This window comes from Triticum urartu, chromosome 6 (assembly GCF_003073215.2).
Source record: "Triticum urartu cultivar G1812 chromosome 6, Tu2.1, whole genome shotgun sequence".
Classification (NCBI taxonomy): Eukaryota; Viridiplantae; Streptophyta; class Magnoliopsida; order Poales; family Poaceae; genus Triticum; species Triticum urartu.
This window is the reverse complement of record NC_053027.1, coordinates 97,863,330-97,888,534: the sequence shown is the minus strand read 5'-3', so window position 1 is coordinate 97,888,534 and position 25,205 is coordinate 97,863,330. Positions and strand designations below refer to the sequence as shown.

The 25,205-nt window shown below is 44.5% G+C and overlaps 2 protein-coding genes across 2 annotated transcripts; both read right to left on the bottom strand.

Annotated features, from left to right (window-relative positions):
* Positions 1-1,406: 1,406 nt before the first annotated feature.
* LOC125513352 lies at positions 1,407-11,601 on the bottom strand. Its single transcript, XM_048678449.1, has 4 exons — positions 11,509-11,601; positions 9,714-9,717; positions 2,088-2,902; positions 1,407-1,934 (listed from the first exon to the last, which is right to left on the bottom strand). The coding sequence occupies exons 1-4, from the start codon at positions 11,599-11,601 to the stop codon at positions 1,407-1,409; spliced, it is 1,440 nt and encodes a 479-aa protein (XP_048534406.1).
* Positions 11,602-14,942: 3,341 nt separating this feature from the next.
* Positions 14,943-24,324, bottom strand: LOC125515791 (F-box/kelch-repeat protein OR23). Its single transcript, XM_048681292.1, has 2 exons — positions 23,284-24,324; positions 14,943-15,516 (listed from the first exon to the last, which is right to left on the bottom strand). The coding sequence occupies exons 1-2, from the start codon at positions 24,258-24,260 to the stop codon at positions 15,228-15,230; spliced, it is 1,266 nt and encodes a 421-aa protein (XP_048537249.1). The 5' UTR covers positions 24,261-24,324; the 3' UTR covers positions 14,943-15,227.
* Between the last annotated feature and the right edge of the window lie 881 nt (positions 24,325-25,205).

Sequence of the window (25,205 nt, the reverse complement as noted above, 5' to 3'; positions counted from 1 at the left end):
AAAACAATACACACCTGCTTTGCACATTAATATTTGTCATCACATTAAAGAACTACAACAATACCTTCTTGACATGAAGTCTGTAGATTCCTTGTATATGTAGTTCCAGCCTTCCAAGAGTCTTAAACATTTGTAGAGAATACGTTTAACTCAGCCTAGGACGCAGCTTCGGTGCCTTTAAGGCACCGAAGCATCGTCCAAAGCCCTAATAGTACCTTTCCTCTTCGAAACCACGATATTGACATCAATCTCTTACCATTCATCCTGCAACCAGGCACATTTAGAGGCTCAAAGTTCTACTACTGATAATCTAGTAATCCTAGATATGCAAGCTGGAACAATTTCAATTCCATTGGATTTGTAGGTCAATGCATCTCTGAGTTTCCAGCGAAAAAGACAACAGAAAAATCTAAACAGTTCGACTTTCAAGACCAATCACAGCACACCTTTTACTATGAGTGAACAAATTTGCATACATCAATTTACACTTGCTTATGGGATTATTATTTTGTGAATAAGTTTTAATGAGGTCTTCATCTAATGCGAGGATATGTCATATGAATCCAAGAGATTTACTAAAGCAGGGCAACTTGATTCTCTCTCTCTCAATTATTATCTATCTCCAAATGGAAGAACATGAGATATAATATCTGAACACTGATTTTCTCAACAACAACCAATTGGTTTACTCAACTACTCCCTCCGTTCCTAAATATAAGTCTTTTTAGAGATTCCACTATGGACTACATACAGAACAAAATTAGTGAATCTACACTCTAAAATATGTCTATATACATCCGTATGTAGTTCATATTGAAATCTCTAGAAAGACTTATATTTAAGAACGGAGGGAGTATTTGTGCAATATGATAACCCATGCATGCTTCATATTTTGTTCTAGGACATTTACATACAGCCAATTGTAGCAGAAATAAGTTGGATAGTATTTTTTTTCCTTGAACCACCGATCTGCATCCAAAGTACTTCTATCAATCAAATTTGAGAAAAAGAGAGAGTGCATATCGATAGATACATATAATTTTCTAATCACCACGGAGTCAGTTTCCTAGGTAAGAAAACACTGTCTCTACACTTTCCGCAGAAATAGAAACCGTCGAGGGCGACATGAGTGCTTGCTTACCTGTTTGTTGTTCCTAAACTAATCCTTATGTATGTATGGACTATGGAAGCAGTGAACACATCAACTTATTCCAATGCATCAGAAGTGTTTGGTTCTAACATAAAGAAAAGTTATGGAGGCTCAGTTAGGCAATAGTACAAGCTTCAATTGAAGGGAAAGCAGAGTACAGGTCGGTAACTATAGAATTATTATGCAATTGAGGAAGTCCTTCCAACTAATACATGATAGGATAGATGATAAGAATACAGTGCCGATCAATTTTCATTTAGGACCGAAAGTGAATCAGAGCCGGCGAAGCCAAACCCAACCCCTCAACTGCCCTCTTCCTCTCCTCAGGGGTCCGTGGATATCTTGATGGACAAACCTTGTCTTTGATCTCGGGATCCAAGTCACCACAGCGTCCACACATCTTTCTATCATGCAGATATATCTCTATCATATTCACTGCAGCTTCCACAACACACCTGATGTATCGCATAAAGTTGTCGTCAAGTTGTAAGCCATATATGGTAAGCTTAGCCAGATTCTTGTGCTTGAAAGCAGCGGCATATGGCTTCCACTTCACGTCTGCCTTTTCGCAGAAACCATTTTCCTTCCGAAACTCTTTGTCTGTCGCCATTATGCACCAATGATCCCATACTGTGATGCACAGCGCTTTTAGGGAGGGTGCAGCTTCAAGAATAAATGGTGTCCAACCTAAATCACATCCTTCAGGAAGATTGTCTAGATTCACATGTTGTAGTTTGCTGAGCATAGTCGTGAGCAGCTTCGGGCATTCTGGTAGAACCCAGATCTAGGATGGAAAAAAGAATACAAAGTCAGTGCAAGTTCCATATAAACTACATTCTCAACTGGCGGAGAAGACCCCCTCAAGTTACTATTGTTACATATAACCATCATATGTAAAGTGAGAAGGGACAGATATGATTCAAAAACTAATGAGTACCTTTTCACTTCTAAAATCCAGATGCAGATCGGTTATGGCAGGAACATTAGCAAGGAACATAGTTAACTCAAGAGTCTTATCCGAACTGACACCAGTTTTAGTGAGGCTCAGCTTTGAAAGCTGTGGTACAAAAGCAAAATAAAGGGGATCTTCATGAGAGTACCAACCAGTATAGCTCACCCGTTGGAGTTTGGGTAGACATATCAGCTCGATTCTCTCAAATTGCCCATAGTCAACCTCGAGCTCAACAAGTAGAGCATGTTCTACTTGGAGTACAGAATGGATCCCTGAGTCGCAATAGGTTAAATGCAGAGACTCCAAGAGCTTGCAAGTGCTGAGGATGTTGGGAATGTCCAGTTCACCAAACCTCATGTTGCGCAGCCACAGGCACCTAAGACCAGCAAATGCATCCGGACAAGCACCGATAAAATCATTGAACTGCTTCCCAAAGCGGACGAGATCATCAGGAGAGGATATCTTATAAGCCTTCTTCGTTGTGATCTCAAACTCGGCTGCGTCAACCTTCCGGGCTGCCATGGCATGGGCAACAGATTTGGCAATGGTGAGAGAGTCATCTTGCGTCAAGATAAATCTGATTCTGAGTTTGCTGATGGCGATGTCCGGGCTCCTTGTGGTCAAGATGCTATCTTTTACATGAGCCACGGCACTGTTGGTCCGGAGCAACTCGCTGGTGATGACAACACGATCATGGAGACCTGGAATGGACCTAACACTTAGGAAGATCCGCGTGAGCATGGCAGGGAGCTTCAGCATTCGCTTGGACAGGATGCGGGTCCTTATAGCGTCGAGCGTGTCTGTTGGGGAACGTAGCAGAAATTCAAAATTTTCCTACGTGTCACCAAGATCTATCTATGGAGAAACCAGCAACGAGGGGAAGGAGAGTGCATCTACATACCCTGTAGATCGCTAAGCGGAAGCGTTCAAGAGAACGGGTTGAAGGAGTCGTACTCGTCGTGATCCAAATCACCGAAGATCCTACTGCCGAACGGACGGCACCTCCGCGTTCAACACACGTACAGCCCGGTGACGTCTCCCATGCCTTGATCCAGCAAGGAGAGAGGGAGAGGTTGAGGAAGACTCCATCCAGCAGCAGCACAACGGCGTGGTGGTGGTGGAGGAGTGTGGTACTCCAGCAGGGCTTCGCCAAGCACCGCAAGCGACGAGGAGGAGAGAGGTAGGGTTGCGCCGGGGAGAGATCAAATCGTGTCACTTGGGCAGCCCAAAACCCCCACTATTTATAGGAGAAGGGGAGGAGGGTGCGCCCCCTCTAGGGTTCCCACCCCTAGGGGGCGGCAGCCCTAGATGGGATGGAGGGGGGCGGCCAAGAGGGGGAGAAGGGGGCGCGCCCTAGGGTGGGCCTTAGGCCCATCTGCGCCTAGGGTTTCCCCCTTCTCCTCCTAGTTGTGCCTTGGGCCTTGTGGGAGGCGCACGAGCCCACTCAGGGGCTGGTCCCTTCCCACTCTTGGCCCATGCAAGCCTCCGGGGCTGGTGGCCCCACTTGGTGGACCCCCGGGACCCTCCCGGTGGTCCCGGTACGTTACCGATAAACCCCGAAACTTTTCCGGTGACAAAAATAGGACTTCCCATATATAAATCTTTACCTTCGGACCATTCCAAAACTCCTCGTGACGTTCGTGATCTCATCCGGGACTCCGAACAACATTCAGTAACCACATACAAACTTCCTTTATAACCCTAGCGTCATCGAACCTTAAGTGTGTAGACCCTACGGGTTCGGGAACCATGCAGACATGACCGAGACGTTCTCTGGTCAATAACCAACAGCGGGATCTGGATACCCATGTTGGTTCCCACATGTTCCACGATGATCTCATCGGATGAACCACGATGTCGAGGATTCGATCAATCCCGTATACAATTCCCTTTGTCTAGCGGTATTGTACTTGCCCGAGATTCGATCGTTGGTATCCCGTTACCTTGTTCAATCTCGTTACCGGCAAGTCTCTTTACTCGTTCCGTAACACATCATCCCATGATCAACTCCTTGATCACATTGTTCACATTATGATGATGTCCTACCAAGTGGGCCCAGAGATACCTCTCCGTCACACGGAGTGACAAATCCCAGCCTCGATTCGTGCCAACCCAACAGACACTTTCGGAGATACCTGTAGTGTACCTTTATAGCCACCCAGTTATGTTGTGACATTTGGCACACCCAAAGTATTCCTATGGTATCCGGGAGTTGCACAATCTCATGGTCTAAGGAAATGATACTTGACATTAGAAAAGCTTTAGCATACGAACTGCACGATCTTTGTGCTAGGCTTAGGATTGGGTCTTGTCCATCACATCATTCTCCTAATGATGTGATCCTGTTATCAACAACATCCAATGTCCATGGTCAGGAAACCGTAACCATCCATTGATCAACGAGCTAGTCAACTAGAGGCTTACTAGGGACATGGTGTTGTCTATGTATCCACACATGTATCTGAGTTTCCTATCAATACAATTATAGCATGGATAATAAATGATTATCATGAATAAGGAAATATAATAATAACCAATTTATTATTGCCTCTAGGGCATATTTCCAACAGTCTCCCACTTGCACTAGAGTCAATAATCCAGTTCACATCGATATGTGATTAACACTCAAGGTCACATCCCCATGTGACTAACACCCAAAGAGTTCTGGGTTTGATCATGTTATGCTTGTGAGAGAGGTTGTAGTCTACGGGTGTGCAACATTCAGATTCGTATGTATGTCATCTTGCGGATGCAGCTACTACGCTATATTTGGAGCCATTTCAAATAACTGTTCTACTATACAAATCCGGTATCTCTACTTAGAGCTATCCGGATAGGTGTTAAGCTTGCATCGATGTAACTCTTTACGTCGAACTCTTTATCACCTCCATAACCGAGAAACATATCCTTATTTCTCTAAGGATAATTTTGACCGCTATCTGGTGATCTACTCCTAGATCATCTTTGTACCCTCTTGCCAGACATGTGGCAAGGCACACATCAGGTGCGGTACTTAGCATGGCATACCGTATAGAGCCTATGACAAAAGCATAGGGGACGACCTTCGTCCTTCCTCTTTCTTCTGTCGTGGTCGAGCTTTAAGTCTTAACTTCATACCTTACAACTCAGGCAAGAACTCCTTCTTTGGCTGATCCATCTTGAACACCTTCAAGATCATGTCAAGGTATGTTCTCATTTGAAAGTACCATTAAGCGTTTTTGATCTATCCTTATAGATCTTGATGCTTAATGTTCAAGTAGCTTAATCCAGGTTTTCCATTGAAAAACACCTTTCAAATGACCCTATATGCTTTCCAGAAATTCTACGTCATTTCTGATCAACAATATGTCAACAACATATATTCATCAAAAATTCTATAGTGCTCCCACTCACTTCTTTGGAAATACAAGTTTCTCATAAACTTTGTATACACCCAAAATCTTTGATCATCTCATCAAAGCATACATTCCAACTCCTAGATGCTTACTCTAGTCCTTAGAAGGATTGCTGGAGCTTTGCATACTTATTAGCATCTTTCAGGATTGACAAAACCTTCCGGTTGTATCACATACAACCTTTCCTCAAGAAAATCGTCGAGGAAACAATGTTTTGACATCCTATCTGCAAGATTTCATAAATAATGCAGTAATCGCTAATATAATTCCAACAGACTCTTAGCATCACTACGAGTGAGAAAGTCTCATCATAGTCAACTCCTTGAACTTGTCGGAAAAAATCTTAACGACAAGTCAAGCTTTCTTAATGGTGATACTTACCATCATTGTCCGTCTTCATTTTAAAATCCATCTGTACTCAACAGCCTTACGACCATCGAGCCGTTCTGCCAAAGTCTACACTTTGTTTTCATACATGGATCCTCTCTCGGATTTTATGGCCTCGAGCCATTTATCGGAATCCGGGCCCACCATCGCTTCTCCATAGCTCGTAGGTTCATTGTTGTCTAGCAACATGACTTCCAAGACAGGATTACGTACCACTCTGAAGTAGTACACATCCTTGTCATCCCACGAGGTTTGTTAGTGACTTGATCTGAAGTTTCATGATCACTATCATAAGCTTCCACTTCAATTGGTGTAGGTGCCACAGGAACAACTTCCTGTGCCCTGCCACACACTAGTTGAAGAGACGGTTCAATAACCTCATCAAGTCTCCACCATCCTCCCACTCAATTCTTTCGAGAGAAACTTTTCCTCGAGAAAGGACCCGATTCTAGAAACAATCCCTTATTGCTTTCGGATCTGAGACAGGAGGTATACCCAACTGTTTTGGGTGTCCTATGAAGATGCATTTATCTGCTTTGGGTTCAAGCTTATCAGCCTGAAACTTTTTCACATAAGCGTCGCAGCCCCAAACTTTTAAGAAATGACAGCTTAGGTTTCTCTAAACCATAGTTCATACGGTGTCATCTCATCGGAATTACGTGGTGCCCTATTTAAAGTGAATGTGGTTTTCTCTAATGCCTAACCCATAAACTATCGTGGTAATTCGATAAGAGACATCATGGTATGCATCATATCCAATAGGGTGCAATTATGATGTTCGGACACACCATCACACTATGGTGTTCCAGGCTGTATTAGTTGTGAAACAATTTCCACAATGTCTTAATTCTGTGCCAAACTCGTAATTCAGATATTCATCTCTATGATCATATCATAGATCTTTTATCCTCTTGTCACGATGATCTTTCAACTTCACCCTGAAATTACTTGAACCTTTCAATAATTCAGACTCATGATTCATCAAGTAAATATACTCAACATCTACTCAAATCATCTGTGAAGTAAGAACATAACGATATCCACTACACGCCTCAGCACTCATTGGACTGCACACATCAAAATGTATTACTTCCAACAAGTTGCTTTCTAGTTCCACTTTACTGAAAACGAGGCTTTCAGTAATCTTGCCCATGTGGTATGATTTGCATGTCTCAAGTGATTCAAAACCAAGTGAGTCCAAACGGTCCATTTGCATGGAGTTTCTTCATGCATATACACCAATAGACATGGTTCGCATGTCTCAAACTCTTCAAAACGAGTGAGCCCAAAGATCCATCAACATGGAGCTTCTTCATGCGTTTTATACCGATATGACTTACGTGGCAGTGCCACAAGTAGGTGGTACTATCTTACTATCTTATATCTTTTGGCATGAACATGTGTATCACTGCGATCGAGATTCAACATACCATTCATTTTAGGTGCAAGACCATTGAAGGTATTATTCAAATAAACAGAGTAACCATTATTCTCCTTCAATGAATAACCGTATTGTGACAGACATAATCCAATCATGTCTATGCTCAACGCAAGCACCAATCTCGATGGTAGAGGGAGCGTGCGATGCTTGATCACATCAAGCTTGGGAAAAACTTCCAACACATATCGCCAGCTCACCTTTAACTAGTCTCCGTTTACTCCGCAGCTTTTTATTTCGAGTTTACTAACATTTAGCAACCGAACCGGTATCTAATACCATGGTGCTACTAGGAGTACTAGTAAAGTACACATTAACACAATGTATATCCAATATACTTCTATCGACTTTGCCAGCCTTCTCATCTACCAAGTATCTAGGGTAATTCTGCTCCAGTGGTTGTTCCCCTTATTACAGAAGCACTTAGTCTCGGGTTTGGGTTCAACCTTGGGTTTCTTCACTAGAGCAGCAGCTGATTTGCCGTTTCATGAAGCATCCCTTTTTGCCCTTGCCCTTCTTGAAACTAGTGGTTTCACCAACCATCAACAATTGATGCTCCTTCTTGATTTCTACTTTTGTGGTGTCAAACATCGCGAATATCTCAAGGATCATCATATATGTCCCTGATATATTATAGTTCATCACGAAGCTCTAGCAGCTTGGTGGTAATCACTTCGGAGAAAGATCACTATCTCATCTGGAAGATCAACTCCCACTCGATTCAAATGATTGTTGTACTCAGACAATCTGAGCACAAGCTCAACAATTGAGCTTTTCTCCCTTAGTTTGCAGGCTAAGAAATCGTCGGAGGTCTTATACCTCTTGACGTGGGCACGAGCCTGAAATCCCAATTTCAGCCCTCGAAACATCTCATATGTTTCGCGACGTTTCAAAACGTCTTCGGTGCCTCAACTCTAAACCGTTTAACTGAACTATCACGTAGTTATCAAAATGTGTATGTCAGATGTTCGCAACATCCACAGACGACGTTCGAGGTTCAGCACACTGAGCGGTGCATTAAGGACATAAGCCTTCTATGAAGCAATGAGGACAATCCTCAATTTACGGACCTAGTCCGCATAATTGCTACTATCAACTTTCAACTAAATTTTCTCTAGGAACATATCTAAACAGTAGAACTAAAGCGCGAGCCACGACATAATTTGCGAAGACCTTTTGACTATGTTCAGGATAATTAAGTTCATCTTATGAACTCCCACTCAGATAGACATCCCTCTAGTCATCTAAGTGATTACATGATCCGAGTCAACTAGGCCGTGTCCGATCATCACGTGAGACGGACTAGTCATCATCGGTGAACATCTTCATGTTGATCGTATCTACCATACGACTCATGCTCGACCTTTCGGTCTCTTGTGTTCCGAGGCCATGTCTGTACATGCTAGGCTCGTCAAGTCAACCTAAGTGTTTCGCGTGTGTAAATCTATCTTACACCCGTTGTATGTGAACTTTAGATCTATCACACCCGATCATCACGTGGTGCTTCGAAACAACGAGCTGTCGCAACGGTGCACAGTTAGGGGGAACACTTTCTTGAAATTTTAATGAGGGATCATCTTATTTACTACCGTTGTTCTAAGCAAATAAGATGCATAAACATGATAAACATCACATGCAATCAAATAATAGTGACATGATATGGACAATATCATATAGCTCCTTTGATCTCCATCTTGGGGCTCCATGATCATCTTGTCACCGGCATGACACCATGATCTCCATCATCGTGTCTCCATGAAGTTGTCTCGCCAACTTATTACTTCTACTACTATGGCTACCGGTTAGCAATAAAGTAAAGTAATTACATGGCGTTGTTCAATGACACGCAGGTCATACAATAAATAAAGACAACTCCTATGGCTCCTGCCGGTTGTCATACTCATCGACATGCAAGTCGTGATTCCTATTACAAGAACATGATCAATCTCATACATCACATATCATTCATCACATTCTTCTTGGCCATATCACATCACATAGCATACCCTGCAAAAACAAGTTAGACGTCCTCTAATTGTTGTTTGCATGTTTTACGTGGCTGCTATGGGTTTCTAGCAAGAACGTTTCTTACCTGCGCAAAAACCACAACGTGATATGCCAATTGCTATTTACCTTTCATAAGGACCCTTTTCATCGAATCCGATTCGACTAAAGTGGGAGAGACAGACACCCGCTAGCCACCTTATGCAACTAGTGCATGTCATTCGGTGGAACCAGTCTCACGTAAGAGTACATGTAAGGTCGGTCCGGGCCGCTTCATCCCACAATGCCGCTGAATCAAGATTGGACTAGTAACGGTAAGCATATTGAACAAAATTAACGCCCACAACTACTTTGTGTTCTACTCGTGCATAGAAACTATGCATAGACCTAGCTCATGATGCCACTGTTGGGGAACGTAGCAGAAATTCAAAATTTTCCTACGTGTCACCAAGATCTATCTATGGAGAAACCAGCAACGAGGGGAAGGAGAGTGCATCTACATACCCTTGTAGATCGCTAAGTGGAAGCATTCAAGAGAACGGGTTGAAGGAGTCGTACTCGTCGTGATCCAAATCACCAGAGATCCTAGTGCCGAACGGACGGCACCTCCGCGTTCAACACACGTACAGCCCGGTGACGTCTCCCATGCCTTGATCCAGCAAGGAGAGAGGGAGAGGTTGAGGAAGACTCCATCCAGCAGCAGCACAACAGCGTGGTGGTGGTGGAGGGGCGTGGTACTCCAGCAGGGCTTCGCCAAGCACCGCAAGAGACGAGGAGGAGAGAGGTAGGGCTGCGCCAGGGAGAGATCAAATCGTGTCACTTGGGCAGCCCCAAACCCCCACTATTTATAGGAGAAGGGGAGGAGGGTGCGCCCCCTCTAGGGTTCCCACCCCTAGGGGGCGGCAGCCCTAGATGGGATGGAGGGGGGGCGGCCAAGAGGGGGAGAAGGGGGCGCGCCCTAGGGTGGGCCTTAGGCCCATCTGCGCCTAAGGTTTCCCCCTTCTCCTCCTAGCTGCGCCTTGGGCCTTGTGGGAGGCGCACCAGCCCACTCAGGGGCTGGTCCCTTCCCACTCTTGGCCCATGCAAGCCTCCGGGGCTGGTGGCCCCACTTGGTGGACCCCCGGGACCCTCCCGGTGGTCCCGGTACATTACCGATAAACCCCGAAACTTTTCCGGTGACCAAAACAGGACTTCCCATATATAAATCTTTACCTCCGGACCATTCCGAAACTCCTCGTGACGTCCGGGATCTCATCCGGGACTCCGAACAACATTCGGTAACCACATACAAACTTCCTTTATAACCCTAGCGTCATCGAACCTTAAGTGTGTAGACCCTACGGGTTCGGGAACCATGCAGACATGACCGAGACGTTCTCTGGTCAATAACCAACAGCGGGATCTGGATACCCATGTTGGTTCCCACATGTTCCACGATGATCTCATCGGATGAACCATGATGTCGAGGATTCGATCAATCCCGTATACAATTCCCTTTGTCTAGCGGTATTGTACTTGCCCGAGATTCGATCGTCGGTATCCCGATACCTTGTTCAATCTCGTTACCGGCAAGTCTCTTTACTCGTTCCGTAACACATCATCCCGTGATCAACTCCTTGATCACATTGTGCACATTATGATGATGTCCTACCGAGTGGGCCCAGAGATACCTCTCCGTCACATGGAGTGACAAATCCCAGTCTCGATTCGTGCCAACCCAATAGACACTTTCGGAGATACCTGTAATGTACCTTTATAGCCACCCAGTTACGTTGTGACGTTTGGCACACCCAAAGTATTCCTACGGTATCCGGGAGTTGCACAATCTCATGGTCTAAGGAAATGATACTTGACATTAGAAAAGCTTTAGCATACGAACTACACGATCTTTGTGCTAGGCTTAGGATTGGGTCTTGTCCATCACATCATTCTCCTAATGATGTGATCCCGTTATCAACGACATCCAATGTCCATGGTCAGGAAACCGTAACCATCTATTGATCAACAAGCTAGTCAACTAGAGGCTTACTAGGGACATGGTGTTGTCTATGTATCCACACATGTATCTGAGTTTCCTATCAATACAATTATAGCATGGATAATAAACGATTATCATGAACAAGGAAATATAATAATAACCAATTTATTATTGCCTCTAGGGCATATTTCCAACAGTGTCCACCCTGTCAAGAATGTTAAGCAGAAGGTCATTGGGCAGATTGCTATGCATGTCTCCGTTGCCAGCGGCGTCTTTGTTGCGAGTTGCTTTCCTCATTGCATTTTGCGGGAATAACAACAAAAAAGAGCCTCTTGAAGATTAACTGTTAGAAGGGAGAGAGGGATTGGTGGAATAGTCATTGTATTGCTTGAGCCTCATGGGCATATATATAAGAGTACATGATCTACTTGGAGTACAAGGCAAGCCAGAATATTTCCTAGTCTAACCTATATTTCCTAATACAATCACGTTACTCAACATCCCCCCGCAGTCACAACGGTAGCGACGCAGACGGTGAGACTGGAGAAGAATCCGAAGGCAAGCCGACGGACACCCCCCCCCCCACAGTTGTAACGGTCAACACATCGCGGAGTCATGGCTGGAGTGGAAACCAACGAGGTTGCTCAAGCAAGCGGTAGCCCTTTGTGCCATTTGTCGATGTAGCCGAGAGCGTGGGTGGTGGAGCCGTGGTCGAGGTAGCAGTGCGACGAATGTCGTGGTCGATGTCGAGTCAGGGTGGCCGGTGTCGAGGAAGTCGCCGTGGAGCCGCGGGCGCAAGAGGGCGCCGAGTTAGCATGGGCGCAGTGGTGTCGAAGTAGGGGTGCGCCGGGAAGAAAATGTTGTTGACGACGCGTCGTGGCGGGTTTGCCAAGCCCGGGGACACATCGTGGACGAAGGAACGCACCGGTGTTGCCAGCACCAGGCATGCGTAGACGGACGAAGACGAAGTTGATGAAGCGCCGACCAGGCATGCCAGGCCCGGGGACACGTCGTGGATGAAGGCACGCATCGGTGTTGCCAGCACTGGGCATGCGTAGACGAGGGACCTGCATGAGCTGTACGCCATGTCGGAGAAGTCAGAGGGGCCAGCAGAGAAGAACTCGACGACGATTGCGGCGCCCATCGACGCGGTGCCGATGTCACCAATGGTGGTCGGAGTAGACGAAGTGGTCGAGGTAGATGACGACGACGCTGGCGACGGGCTAGTGCTGGACGAAGACGAACGGGCAGGACGGGTGGCGGCGGCAGCTACGGAGGTAGCCGCGGCGGCGGCCAAAGAAGAGCGGCGGCGGCGGCCTGACGGCGGTGGCGGCTAGGTTAGAAGTGCGACGGCGGTGCTCGAAGTAGGCGAAGAACCCTGACAGCGTGACGAAGACCGACGCGGACGGTGGCGTTCCCGCGCCAAGGAAGACGGTGTGGCGCATACCACGGGAGGTCGACGCGCGGTGACGGCGGAGCTGACCGCGGGCCGCGGCGCTACGGCTCGAAGGGGCGACGCAACGGCGGTGCGCGAGTCGGTGCAGCCGCGGGGATGGCCTCGGGGCGGCGGCGTGGACCGCGTATCGCAGCACTACGGGCCGAAGGGGCGACGCAGCGGCGACGCACGAGTCGATGCAGCCACGAGGAGAACCATGGGGCGGCGGCGCTGCAGCCCGACGGGGCGACGCAGCGGCAGCCCGATGCTCGATCGGTGGAGAGGCGCGCTGAACTCGGGGACGATCTTCACGGGACCTGCGGAGGCGCGCATAGCCGACGAGCCAGGTCGGTCGCGCGGCGTAGATGAGACGGATCGCGGCGGCGAGCGGGTGATCAAGCCGATCGCGCACGAGGTCGGGGACGCCTATAATATCCTTCTAAAATTTTATTTATATTTTATACGGATATATTACAAAAACTTAAATTTATTTAAGAAAGTAAAAACAGAAAATTTAAAAATGTGTCAGCACAGTTTTTAAAAATGCTGATAACTTACAAAAACGATATTTGTAGCAATGAAAAAATGTTGCCACATTTCAAAAAAAATGTATGCAAATTTTTTGAAACATATATGTGCGTACAATGTAATAAAAATCATAATGGAAAAAAATGTGTCATACCATTAAAATATGTACATGACATTTTATGATAATATTACCGCGTTTTAAAAAGTTAGTGAGATTTAAAAAATATTATATACAATGTCAAAAATGTTCGCGTGGGTTAATTTTTTTATTTGCATTAAAAATATACATGAAATTTTAAATAAATAATAGCGAGTATCAAAAATAATGTCCATGGAATTTTCAAAAATATATATACAATGTATAAAAAATGTTTGCATAGTTTAAGAAGATGTTTATTTTCATTAAAAATGTACAGCTAGTATTTGAAAAATGATACCGTGTATTGGAAAAAGTGTTCATAAACATGTATTTAAAAAATATCATACTTGAAAAATGTCTAACATTTATCATAAATATGTTTCTTGTGTGCTGTAAAAATTTACATTGTATAGCTATAAAAAAATAGATATGACTATATGAGTTAAGAAATGATGATAAAAACAACAAAGAAACAAAGAAGAAAAGCAAAAAGTTAAAGAAAACAAAGAAAACAAAGAAAACCCAAAGTATAACAAAGGAAAAATAAAAGCCAACGAGAAACAAAGAAAACCAAGTAAAATGAAGAGAAAAAAGAAACCAAATAAAGCGATGAAAAAACAAACTCAATGAGATGAAGAAAAAAACTGAGTAAAGCTACAGCGATGGACAGCTACAAGCAAGCGTGCCGACTACCGCGGTAAATGGGCCTGCCCGCTAGCAGTCGCCCGTAGCTTTAGAGCGCTCGTAGCTTACCCCAAAACAGAACACTGAATTTGTCCGTAGACCAGTAGTTACCAGTTCGCAAATACGAATAAGAGAGACACCAATTCAATCATATACATCAATGTGCTTTATGTAACTAAAAAATAATTTTCACGCTGGCTTCCGCCATCAGACACACATTTCGCCATGCACGACACACACACATTTCCCCAACCATGTAAGCACACACATACATGCATACAACACCTTCCGCCATCAGCCATCAAGCATGGTTGCACGCACACACCTTTCGCCATCAATCATGCATGCAAACACGGATGGCCGGACTCACGCTAAGCACCCCTGGTTTGCTTTCAGCTAAGCACCCCTGGTTTGCTTTCAGTTTGCAAACAAACAGACATCCATATCAGTTTGCAGACTGATAGGATACCACGCTGGATGACAAACTATGTCTGAAAAATTACATTCGAACATATGTGGGTCCAAGTTGAAGATGCTCTAATAACCTTCACTGTAGGACCGCGATAGTCATCCCCGCTAATCTTTTTCTGTCACGTTACTAAAGACGCCCCATAATCGCCCATTGTTTTTTACACAGCAACAAATCCCGTCAACGTGAACATTTTGAACTAAATTGTCATCACACTGTTAATCAAATTTTATCTATTCCCAGTTCCAAATTTCAGTGAGATAAACCTCTTGCACAATTATCTGAAAAACATACTCCCTCCGTATAATGATCTAAATGCTCTAATATTTCTTTACAGAGGAGTAGAAGTTATCAAAAATCCAAAAAGAATAGGACACCACAACTCACAACCAGAAACATACTGCAGATTTCACCAAACAATGTACTTACAAGCCTTGAATGCGGACATACTTACACCACATATCACAGCGCCTGATTTATATAGTGCACCGTTCAGTATTATTATTTATATACAAACGGTTGCAAGAGTTTAACAATGCGAAGTACGCACAACAGTCTCCGGCATCCACCGACATCATTAGAAGTTCATCGTCATTTACATGTAAATTTGCAAGCGATAGCACCCCCGCTATCTGAATCTGTACAGTAGATGACGAGCACCGGCAGCTCTACAACTCAACTGTACAAAGAGCTGCTGTTCTGAAATCGATGGGCACACTGACGGGGGGATATGTGGTGAACACTCTCCATTTCCTTACCAGCGGGTTATAAACCTGAAACTCCAAAGCCAGCCTCTTCTTTAACTGCCTCCGAGGATGGAGGGTTTCGGCAGGAAGTTTGGCAGATTTAAGCACATGCAGTTCACCGTTCAATGATACGAAGCCACACAGCTCAGTCTCTGGGATCTTTCTCCTCAAAGTAGCCTCCTTCGACCACCCGTTTGAAGCAAAGTCATACCTGCACCAAACAACATTCAGAACTCAGAAGTAGATACATGGCATACATGCACTTGACTAGATAGAATGGCTTGCAGGTTACAGATAAGACATATTACAAACATTGTATGAAATCAAACTGAATGGTAAAAGAACTTACGCATGCTCTACAAAAAAAAAGGAAAACTATACGAACGTTTGCAGTTTGCTACTAAGATGGATAAGCCCTTCAGTAAGAACTGAAAGATTGATATATTAGAAGGTGACAGAACCCTACATGATTCTGATAATAATATTTTTAAGGTAAATTTTGGCTCTCATGTCAGCATTTCAATTCAGGGAATAAAATTTTGTTAAAGTCTACAGCCTTTTGATACAAAAGTTACATTTGCATAGATCAAAGCAACAAAAAGCCCACCCTTAAGACAAAATTGGCCCCTGGACTCTCCACTTGAATTGCATTTGCTGAATACAGTACTACTACCTCCATTCCAAAATATAAGACCTTTTGGTAGGCTAGTTTAGCCTACCAAAACCTCTTATGTTTCGGAATGGAGGCAGTACTAAACACTGGTCATTTGCCATAACACATTGACCAATCCAAACTGTATGTAACCTCACGCATTCCAGATAGTTGGAGGGATTTATGCATCAGCTTTATGTATATAGCATGCCTGAGGCCACTGCTTGGTAGACTCAGTGCAGTTCCAAATGGCAAACAACCTTTTATACCCTTCTCTCCCAAGAAATCTGTTGCAACATCTCTCTCAAGAAAACATTGCCACATTTGACAATTGGAAAGTCAGCAATATTCTACAATATTTTAATCCATGAAATTTATATGCGTACAAGCTTTTGGCACAATGTGATACTTTTACTTCCTAATAACAAAGTAAGGAAGCACATTAAATTATTCAAGAATGTATTTGCCCATGCACAAGTTAATCTCCAGTTACAGAAAATATTGTTCATTCCATTTAGACCTTTCTGTCACATATGGCAGCTATAATTATCAGAACTAGTGTCGGGTATCATTTGCATGCAAAAGTTAACTGTTTAATATTAACTAATCAATTACTCCCTCCGTCTCAAAATAAGTGACTCGACTTTAAACTAACTTTGTACTAAAGCTAGTTCAAAGTTGAGTCACTTATTTTGGGACGGAGGGAGTATTTGTCTATGGTATACTAATTGCCCCGCCTCAACATATGTTAGCAAGACCAACAAACTCTTTCTTTGTCAACAAAATCGTACATTTAACGTGCACCCACTTAACTGAGAATTACTTGCAATTGCCATCAGTAACATGTCTACAAAATGTAAACAGGATTGTCCAAAATAAGATCAGGACAGCAGCTATGAAAACCCCATGACTCTATTGAAGAAACACTGTCCAACAAAAATGCAACACAGATATATAGATAAGCACCATAACGCCATATATTTGACTATAACGGATCACACATTTGTATTTAGAACCTCTAAAGAGATGCTTGCCAGTCAGCCTCCATTATTAGCATTCACCGTCCTTTCATTTGCTCTTAACGATCCAAGATATGCTTAATTTTGTGTGTTGCAAACGCGCAAGGAGAACACAATGCCAGATACAAGTAAGGTACTTCCAATGGGAATGCCAATCGAGCTCTTGCTATCATCTGTGGGTTTGCGGTTGTTAGGGAAATAGCAACTTGTATTCCCATGGGGCCATAGGCCAGCATATATAAACATACATGTGAGGAAAATATGCAGACAGCCCCTTGTACAACAGGGAAAATACGAAGGCTATACACGGCTATAAATATAACTCAACAGCGGCGTTCATGGGGCGGTCTCTGGTCAGGCCTTGGTGAAGCTCTCTACACTCCAGTAGGGTGTGACTGCATGCGGATGCTCTCCTAATCTCCATTACTCCATGTGTTTGGTGTACTAAGGCATTCTTCTTCAGGAGAAGCATCTTTCTATGTCACAAGCTTCTCGGTGTCTCAGGTGGTATATAAACAGTTGGTACATAATAAATACTTACACTGGAAAACAATGTCTCAGGTGACAGTAAAGGCTATGAAGTATGAACTCGCCTTTTTGGAAAGGTTTGGTCAGGGTCAAGGATGACTTTTTTGCAGGGGATTGTTTTCTGTTGGCATGACCCACGTACGAGGTTTTGGGAAGACACTTGGTTAGGAGACACACAGCCCAGTCATCAATACCTGTCCCTGTACAAACATCATCATCATTATCAACAACAACAAAGCCTTTAGTCCCAAACAAGTTGGGGTAGGCTAGAGCTGAAACCCATAAGATCTCGCAACCAACTCATGGTTCTGGCACATGGATAGCTAGCTTCCACCCACCCCTATCCATGCCTAGTTCTCCGGTGATATTGCTGTCTTTCAGATCTCTCTTTACGGACTCCTCCAATGTTCTACCTCGACCTCTCTTGCATTATCAGCACGCTTTTGCAGTCCGCTATGCATTGGAGCTTCTGGAGGCATGCACTGAATATGCCCAAACCATCTAAGACGATATTGGACAAGCTTCTCTTCAATCGGTGCTACCCCAACTCATCCCGTATATCATCATTCTGGACCCGATCCTTTCTTGTGTGGCCACACATCCATCTCAACATGCGCATCTCTGCTACACCTAACTGTTGAACATGTCACCTTTTAGTCAGCCAACACACAGCGTCATACAACATTGCGTGTCAAATCGTCGTCCTATAGAACTTACCTTTTAGCTTTTGTGGCACTCTCTTATCACAGAGAACACCAGAAGCTTGGCGCCACTTCATCCATCCGGCTTTGATTTGATGGCTCACATCTTCATCGGTATCACCATCCTTCTGCAGCAATGACCTCAAATATCGAAAGGTGTCCTCCTAAGGTGCCAACTGCCCATCAAGGCTAACCTTCTCCTCCTCATGCCTAGTAGTACCGAAACCGCACCTCATGTACTCTATTTTAGCTCTACTAAGCCTAAAACCTTTCAATTCCAAGGTTTGCCTCCATAGCTCTAACTTTCTATTAACCCCCATCTGACTATCATTGACTAGCACCACATCATCCACAAAGAGCATACACCATGAGATATCTCCTTGTATGTCCCTTGTGGCCTCATCCATCACCAAAGCAAAAAGATAAGGGCTCAAAGCTGACCCAGGGTGTAGTCCTATTTTAATCGGGAAGTCATCGGTGTCGCCATCACTTGTTCTAACACTTGTCACCACATTATCATACATGTCCTTGATGAGGGTAATGTACTTTGTTGAGACTATGTGTTTCTCCAAGGCCCACCACAGGACATTCCGCAGTATCTTAACATAGGCCTTCTCCAAGTCAATGAACACCATATGTAGGTCCTTCTTTTGCTCCCTGTATCTCTTCATAAGCTGTCGTACCAAGAAAATGGCTTCCATGGTTGACCTCCCAAGCATGAAACCAAACTGATTTTTGGTCACACTTGTCATTCTTCTTAAGCGGTGCTCAATGACTCTTTCCCATAGCTTCATTCTATGGTTCATCAACTTAATTCCACGGTAACTAGTACAACTTTGAACATCCCCCTTGTTCTTGAAGATTGGTACTAATATACTCTGCCTCCATTCTTCTGGCATCTTGTTTGCCCGAAAAATGAGGTTGGAAAGCTTAGTTAGCCATACTATCACTATCTCTCCATCTCTCCGAGGCCTCTCCACCCCTCAATGGGGATACAATCAGGGCCCATCGCCTTGCCTCCTTTCATCCTTTTCAAAGCCTCCCTAACCTCAAATTTCTGGATTCGCCACACAAAACGCCTGCTGGTATCATCAAAAGAATCATCTAGTTGAATGGTAGAGCTTTCATTCTCTTCATTGAACAGCTTCTTGAAGTACTCCCGCCATCTATGCTTAAGGAATATGGGTGGATGAAGACGAGGACATTGCTTTGATCATGATGGTGCACATGGAGAAGAATAAGCAGTCAAAGCATGGTGGTTCTGTTGTCGGACATGAGGTGATTCGTAAGAGGAAGCAATATGGGCACCATAGATTGATGGTTAATTATTTTGGTCCAAATCCGGTGTATCCAGAGCAATACTGCCGGTTCAGGATGGCTCTGGATTTGTTCCTCCACATTGCCAACTGTGTGAAGCAACATGATCAATTCTTTGAGCAAAGGAGGAATTGCATCGGAGATCTTGGACATAGCACTATCCAAAAGGTGATTGCGGCATTGCGCATGATGGCATATGGTATTCCTGCAGATTCGATTGATGATCACTTGGCAATGGGAGAGAGCACTTCCATCAAGTGTGTGAAGCAATTTGCAAAGGTGGTGGTTGAAGTGTTTGGGCCAGAGTATCTGAGAGCACCTAATGCTCAAGACACTCGGAGACTTTTGAAGATGAAAAAAGCACGTAGGTTTCCAGTATGGTCGACTCAATTGATTGCATGCACTAGAAGTGGAAGAACTGCCCTGCGGCATGGCATGGACAGATCAAAAGACATGTGATGGATGTCACCATCATTCACGAAGCCATGGCCAATCAGGAGACATGGTTTTGGCATGCATATTTTGGGATGCCCACATCTTGCAACGACATCAATGTGCTCCATCTATCACCACTCTTTGGGGAATCACCACCGGCGTAGTTTCAAGCAAATGGCCTCACATACAACATGGGCTACTACCTAGCGGATGGAATATATCGGAACTAGCCAACCTTGCGAAGCCAATTATAAGCCCCCAAGGTAAGAAAGAACTTCAATTCCATAATGCTCAAGCAGCTGCTAGGAAAGATGTGGAGAGGGCATTCAGGATTTTGCGAGCCCAGTTTGCTATTGTGCGAGGACCGGCTATGTTTTGGGATCAAGAAATCCTTTGGCACATTATGACAGCCGCCCTGATCATGTACAACATGATCATTGAGCATGAGCATGCGAAAGATTTGGATTACTCCTATGAATTGATCGGAAAGCCGATGCATCCGCGTAGAAGGGAAGACCATATCCGACGCTTTCTTCAAGTTTACCATGACATTTGAGATGCGGATACTCACGAAGATCTTCAAAGAGATCTCATCGAGCAGTGGTGGACATGGAATGGGCAACAAGACGACTAGTCCTACCTCTATGTTTCATGTCATGTGTGATGAACAATTTGTGTTGAATTGGATGTTGTGGAGCTATGTAATAATTAAGTACTATTTGTGTTTTATTTGTTTTGGATTAATTTGGCATGACTTTGATATTATTTGTTTTGGATATATTGTGTTGAACATGCTTTAAAATGTTTGATAGTTGAAGACGGCCAAATTTTTAGGGCACCACTGTCACGGCAGAAAATTTTCTGGTGCCCAAAAACCTTCTCTCTCCTGCCCTAAAACCATTTTTGGGCACCAGCTTTTACATCACCTGTAGGAGATGCTCTAACATTTTACACGGCACTTCTGAACAGTTTTAGACTTGCTTCTCTAGTAGACCACAGTATAGGTTCGGTACTTCCAAGCAAATCCACCCACTACCTCCGAGTTGTGCCTTTGGCATTTCTGCACAGTTTTCAATTGAGAACTGATTTGTCAACTACGATACTAACGAGACATTGGCTTTACCCGGTACTTCCAGCCAGTTCTATACACGCAGAAATGAGCCACATTTTTGCTGTCTGAAGCCACCTTAGCCCGAGGGCCCCTCTTTATATATGACACGGCCAGGCCCATTACTGTAAGAGGGGTCCTGGTGGACGAACACGAAGAGGAGGGTCAACGGGAGAAAATAAGAAGGCACAATACTTCGTCAGCAATGTCTAGCACGGTCCCAAAGAATGACACCCTGTAGCCTAGAAGCTCCTGTACAACACGAACTTGAATGGAAGTCTTATCACATTATGGTGATGAGTACGTATCAGAGTTGAATACTTAGGCGATCCAATAGCATTCTAATCTCATCGTGCAAGCAGTAATAATTATCCTCTCCCCCAATTCTCTCGATCTACCATGATTATCCCTCTCATTGCTATCACAGCATGCCAACACCAATTAGCCAGACTGGACGTCAACATTTGACGGTAGAATATCCACAAATATCACAGCAAGCCCCCAAAACAACTGCATTGAAGGAAGTTGCTAAAATGTGCACCAATGTATCCATGTATCAAACATATGATGTTAACAAGGCAATAATCTATTATGTAGTTGTGAATAAAAATTTCTATGAATCTGGTCAAATTTTCATTGTAAATATGGCTTCCTTTGTTATAAGAACAGCTAAATCTTATCTGGCCGCTACAGGAGCAACTGTTAGTGGTCATTATGGAGAAATCCTTTACAAGGGAGATAGGTTAGTCATGTTTATATATGAAAAATCAAGATCTAGAGACATAAAGCAAGGTCTTTCCAAAAGTGGAACAAATCTTTGAAGCACGTTCAATTGGGGATTGGGGGTTGGAATAAGATTATACCGAGAATTCTTGGGGTCCCTTGGGATTGTTGTTTGGAGTTGTGCTAACACAGACAACTAGACAAGACTATGTTATCTTCTACTCCCTCTGTCCCATAATGTAAGACATTTTTTGGCACTAGTGTAGTGTCAAAAAACTTCTTATATTATGGGACGGAGGGAGTAACATGAAAATCATCTGATGCAAACTTAGTGTGCAAGTTAGGCTGGCACTCCCCAAAGTTCTAAATAATCTGATTCATTTTTAGTTCAGTGCTCGCGGTGTTTGCCATTTTGTCATCTAGTGAATGAACTGGAACACAATGCATAAGGGAAGTGCCATTAAATTTAACAGATTTTAGAGACATAATAACAAAAGTAAAATCTTCACAAATGTTATGCTACTATTCCAAATTCATAACACACTGGTATATAGGTACTTGTAGATTACAGAAGAAATTTAGTACCTGTTCAAGCAAGTTCCAGTTTTAAGTTGTATACATTTACAGGATGGAAACCATCTCATAGCAGTTGATAAAAACAAGTTGAAAATCAAATAAAATGATATGCCAATGTCACACCAAAAGCCTTTCAGTAAAACTTTGACCCTTAAATTATTGGTCAGACCCCAGGTTGCAAGTATTTTATCATTGCGAACAGCAGGCATTAATAAGCATAGGATGAGGACAACCCATCAAAGCCGATATTTGCTGCCTTCCAATACATTGAGTCAGAACATCATTCAGGTTGGCTTAAAACCGAGTAACAAGATAGTGTGCACATGGTGATCTAAGTCTCATACAAAGCAAGAGCAGAAGACAATGTGTGTCAATGTTAAGAACAAGTTGTGAAAGTACAAAAGGGAGTGAGAAGTGCCAAGGTATTCTTTCATGTTACAAACATGTTAATTGCGTTTTATATGGATAAGAAGCACTAGTCTGTCCTCAAAACCGTCACATACCCAGCACAAAGAGAGACACTGCACAAGGGAGCTGAACTAATTAAAGAGAAAAGCTGCTTCCCATTGTTCCTTCATTTCCCCCCACATGTAAATCTTACCAAAATAAACTAATTGCACGGCCAAATAGAAGAACAAGATGAAACAATAACAACTATGTATCTGTCCAAACTCTTCATTGATGAATCACGCGAGATTAACTAGTAAATTTGATCACTACAGCGAAATGGGCAGACATGTATACTCAATCACCATCTAGAAAAACAAACTATATTAATTACAAATAATTGAACCACGCATTAAGGAAACAATAACACAATAATACGAACTATAAACTGTAAACTGAAGCAAGACAAACAGGATAGTGTATACTTAATGTTGTGGCAAATTACAAGCAAATCGGAGATAAATTGCCTGACCTGAAGATATCGTCTCCGTCGAGCATGAACACATCTGTAACCTTCCCATCCTCTGCAGAGATGGCGGCCACCGGTCCGAGTCGACGTCTCTCCCCTTCCACCCACATATCCCCAATCTCCCTCCACTTGCCGCTCCACAGTCCGAGCGCCATGGCGTCCCGGCAGTAGAGGTCATTCGGCACCACTCCCCCCACTGTGGTATACCTGTCGTACCCGCCCATCACCCAGAATTCATCCTCTCCCACACCCCCTGCCCCGTGCGCCACGAATCCCACGCACCCGGCCCTCTCCCGGGGCATCGCCGTGGCCATGTGCCAGGTACGCGTGGCGGCGTCGTACCACTCGGTGCTGCTTGTGCGGCTGCCAGAGGAGGGGAGCGTCGGGTGCCTGGACCCGCCGCCTGCGACGACGACCCCGCCGCCGGGCGCGGGAGCGCAGGCGAAGCTCCCGCGCGGGATGTGCATGTCCGGGAGGCGCTCCCAGCGGTGGCGAGAGAGGGCGAGGTCGAGTCGGTAGGCGGCGGCGGAGGGTGAGGGGTGGCCAAGGGGATAACTCCGGGCGTCGAAGTGAGAACCGCCGAGGACGTAGAGGTGGCTCCCGACGGCGATTGCGGCGAAATTGGCGAGGCCGTATAGCTGCGGCGAGCAGGGGATCGGCGGGAGGGGCCACCAGGCGGTGGGGGCAGCAGGGTCGAGCAGGATGGGGGAGGCGAGGGATGGGTCGGTGGGGAAAAGGCATACGAGGTGGCGGGAAGGCAGGCGGAGGCTGCGGCGGAGCGGGAGAAGCGTCGCGGCGGAGAGGAGGAGCCGCCACGCGCGGGAGGTGGCGCGGAGGCGGGACTGGTCGGGGAACGTGAGCAGGCAGAGGATGACGGCCGCGACGTCGTCCGGGAGCCCCGGGATCAGAGACCCCTCCGCGCCTGGCCGCAGGATTAGGGATCCGGCGAGCCGGCGGCTAGGGGACGACGGCGAGGCCATTCCATCCACCACCTCGTCAAAGCTCACAAGTCATGACCGGTGAAAAGGGGGAAGGCTATTTGAGTCTTTGTGCGTCCGATGAAGGCCTAGCACAGAATTGGGTGGATTTTTTATTTTATTTTTTTATTTCGAGTCAACAGGTCTGGAGAAACCAAAAGAAGTTTCAATGGTCTAGTTTTAAGTCATCAAAATATATACTATTGATCTAATTTACCGTCGAAGTTGAATTTTAAAAAGCATACGCGTGTTATTCATTTGAATGGAGGAAGTATATCAACTTATGACATCTCAAGAGAGCTAATACTCCCTCCGTTCCAAATTACTCGTCGTAGAAATCAATGTATCTAGAACTAAAATACATCTAGATACATCCATACTTGTGACAAGTAATTCGAAACGGAGGAAGTAGAACTCAGAACACCAATCCCACAAGCAATTCATCGGCGCTGGATGGAACATCATGATGTAAGGAAGAGGCCAGAGAGACCTCATTTCAACACGTCGTCATCGCTACCATCTTATCGATTTCGTCAGGGAAACAACTATAATGAAAACAAAGGACCTACAAGAACTAAGAAAACTGAAAAGGCGTGATTCCCCACTCCATTGACCCCGATGACGTCACCGAATGGGGGGGGAGATGAGGGGATCGAGGCGGAGACGTGGAGGAGACACGCCTTTCTATTGTTGACATTAAGGATAAAACAACATGGTTTAATCTTGTTGGTAGATTTCTTCTTGTCTACGTTATGTCATCTTGCTTATTTTGTTACTTTGTTTCTTATAAACTTAATACTTTGAGATGCATGCTGGATTGCGGTCTTAGGATGGAGTAATAGTACTATATGCAGTTGGACTAACAGTCTAATTCTCACGAACGTAATGCCTATAGTAGATTATGCCATGAATGACCATGGTTATAAATTGCCACTATTATGCCAATTA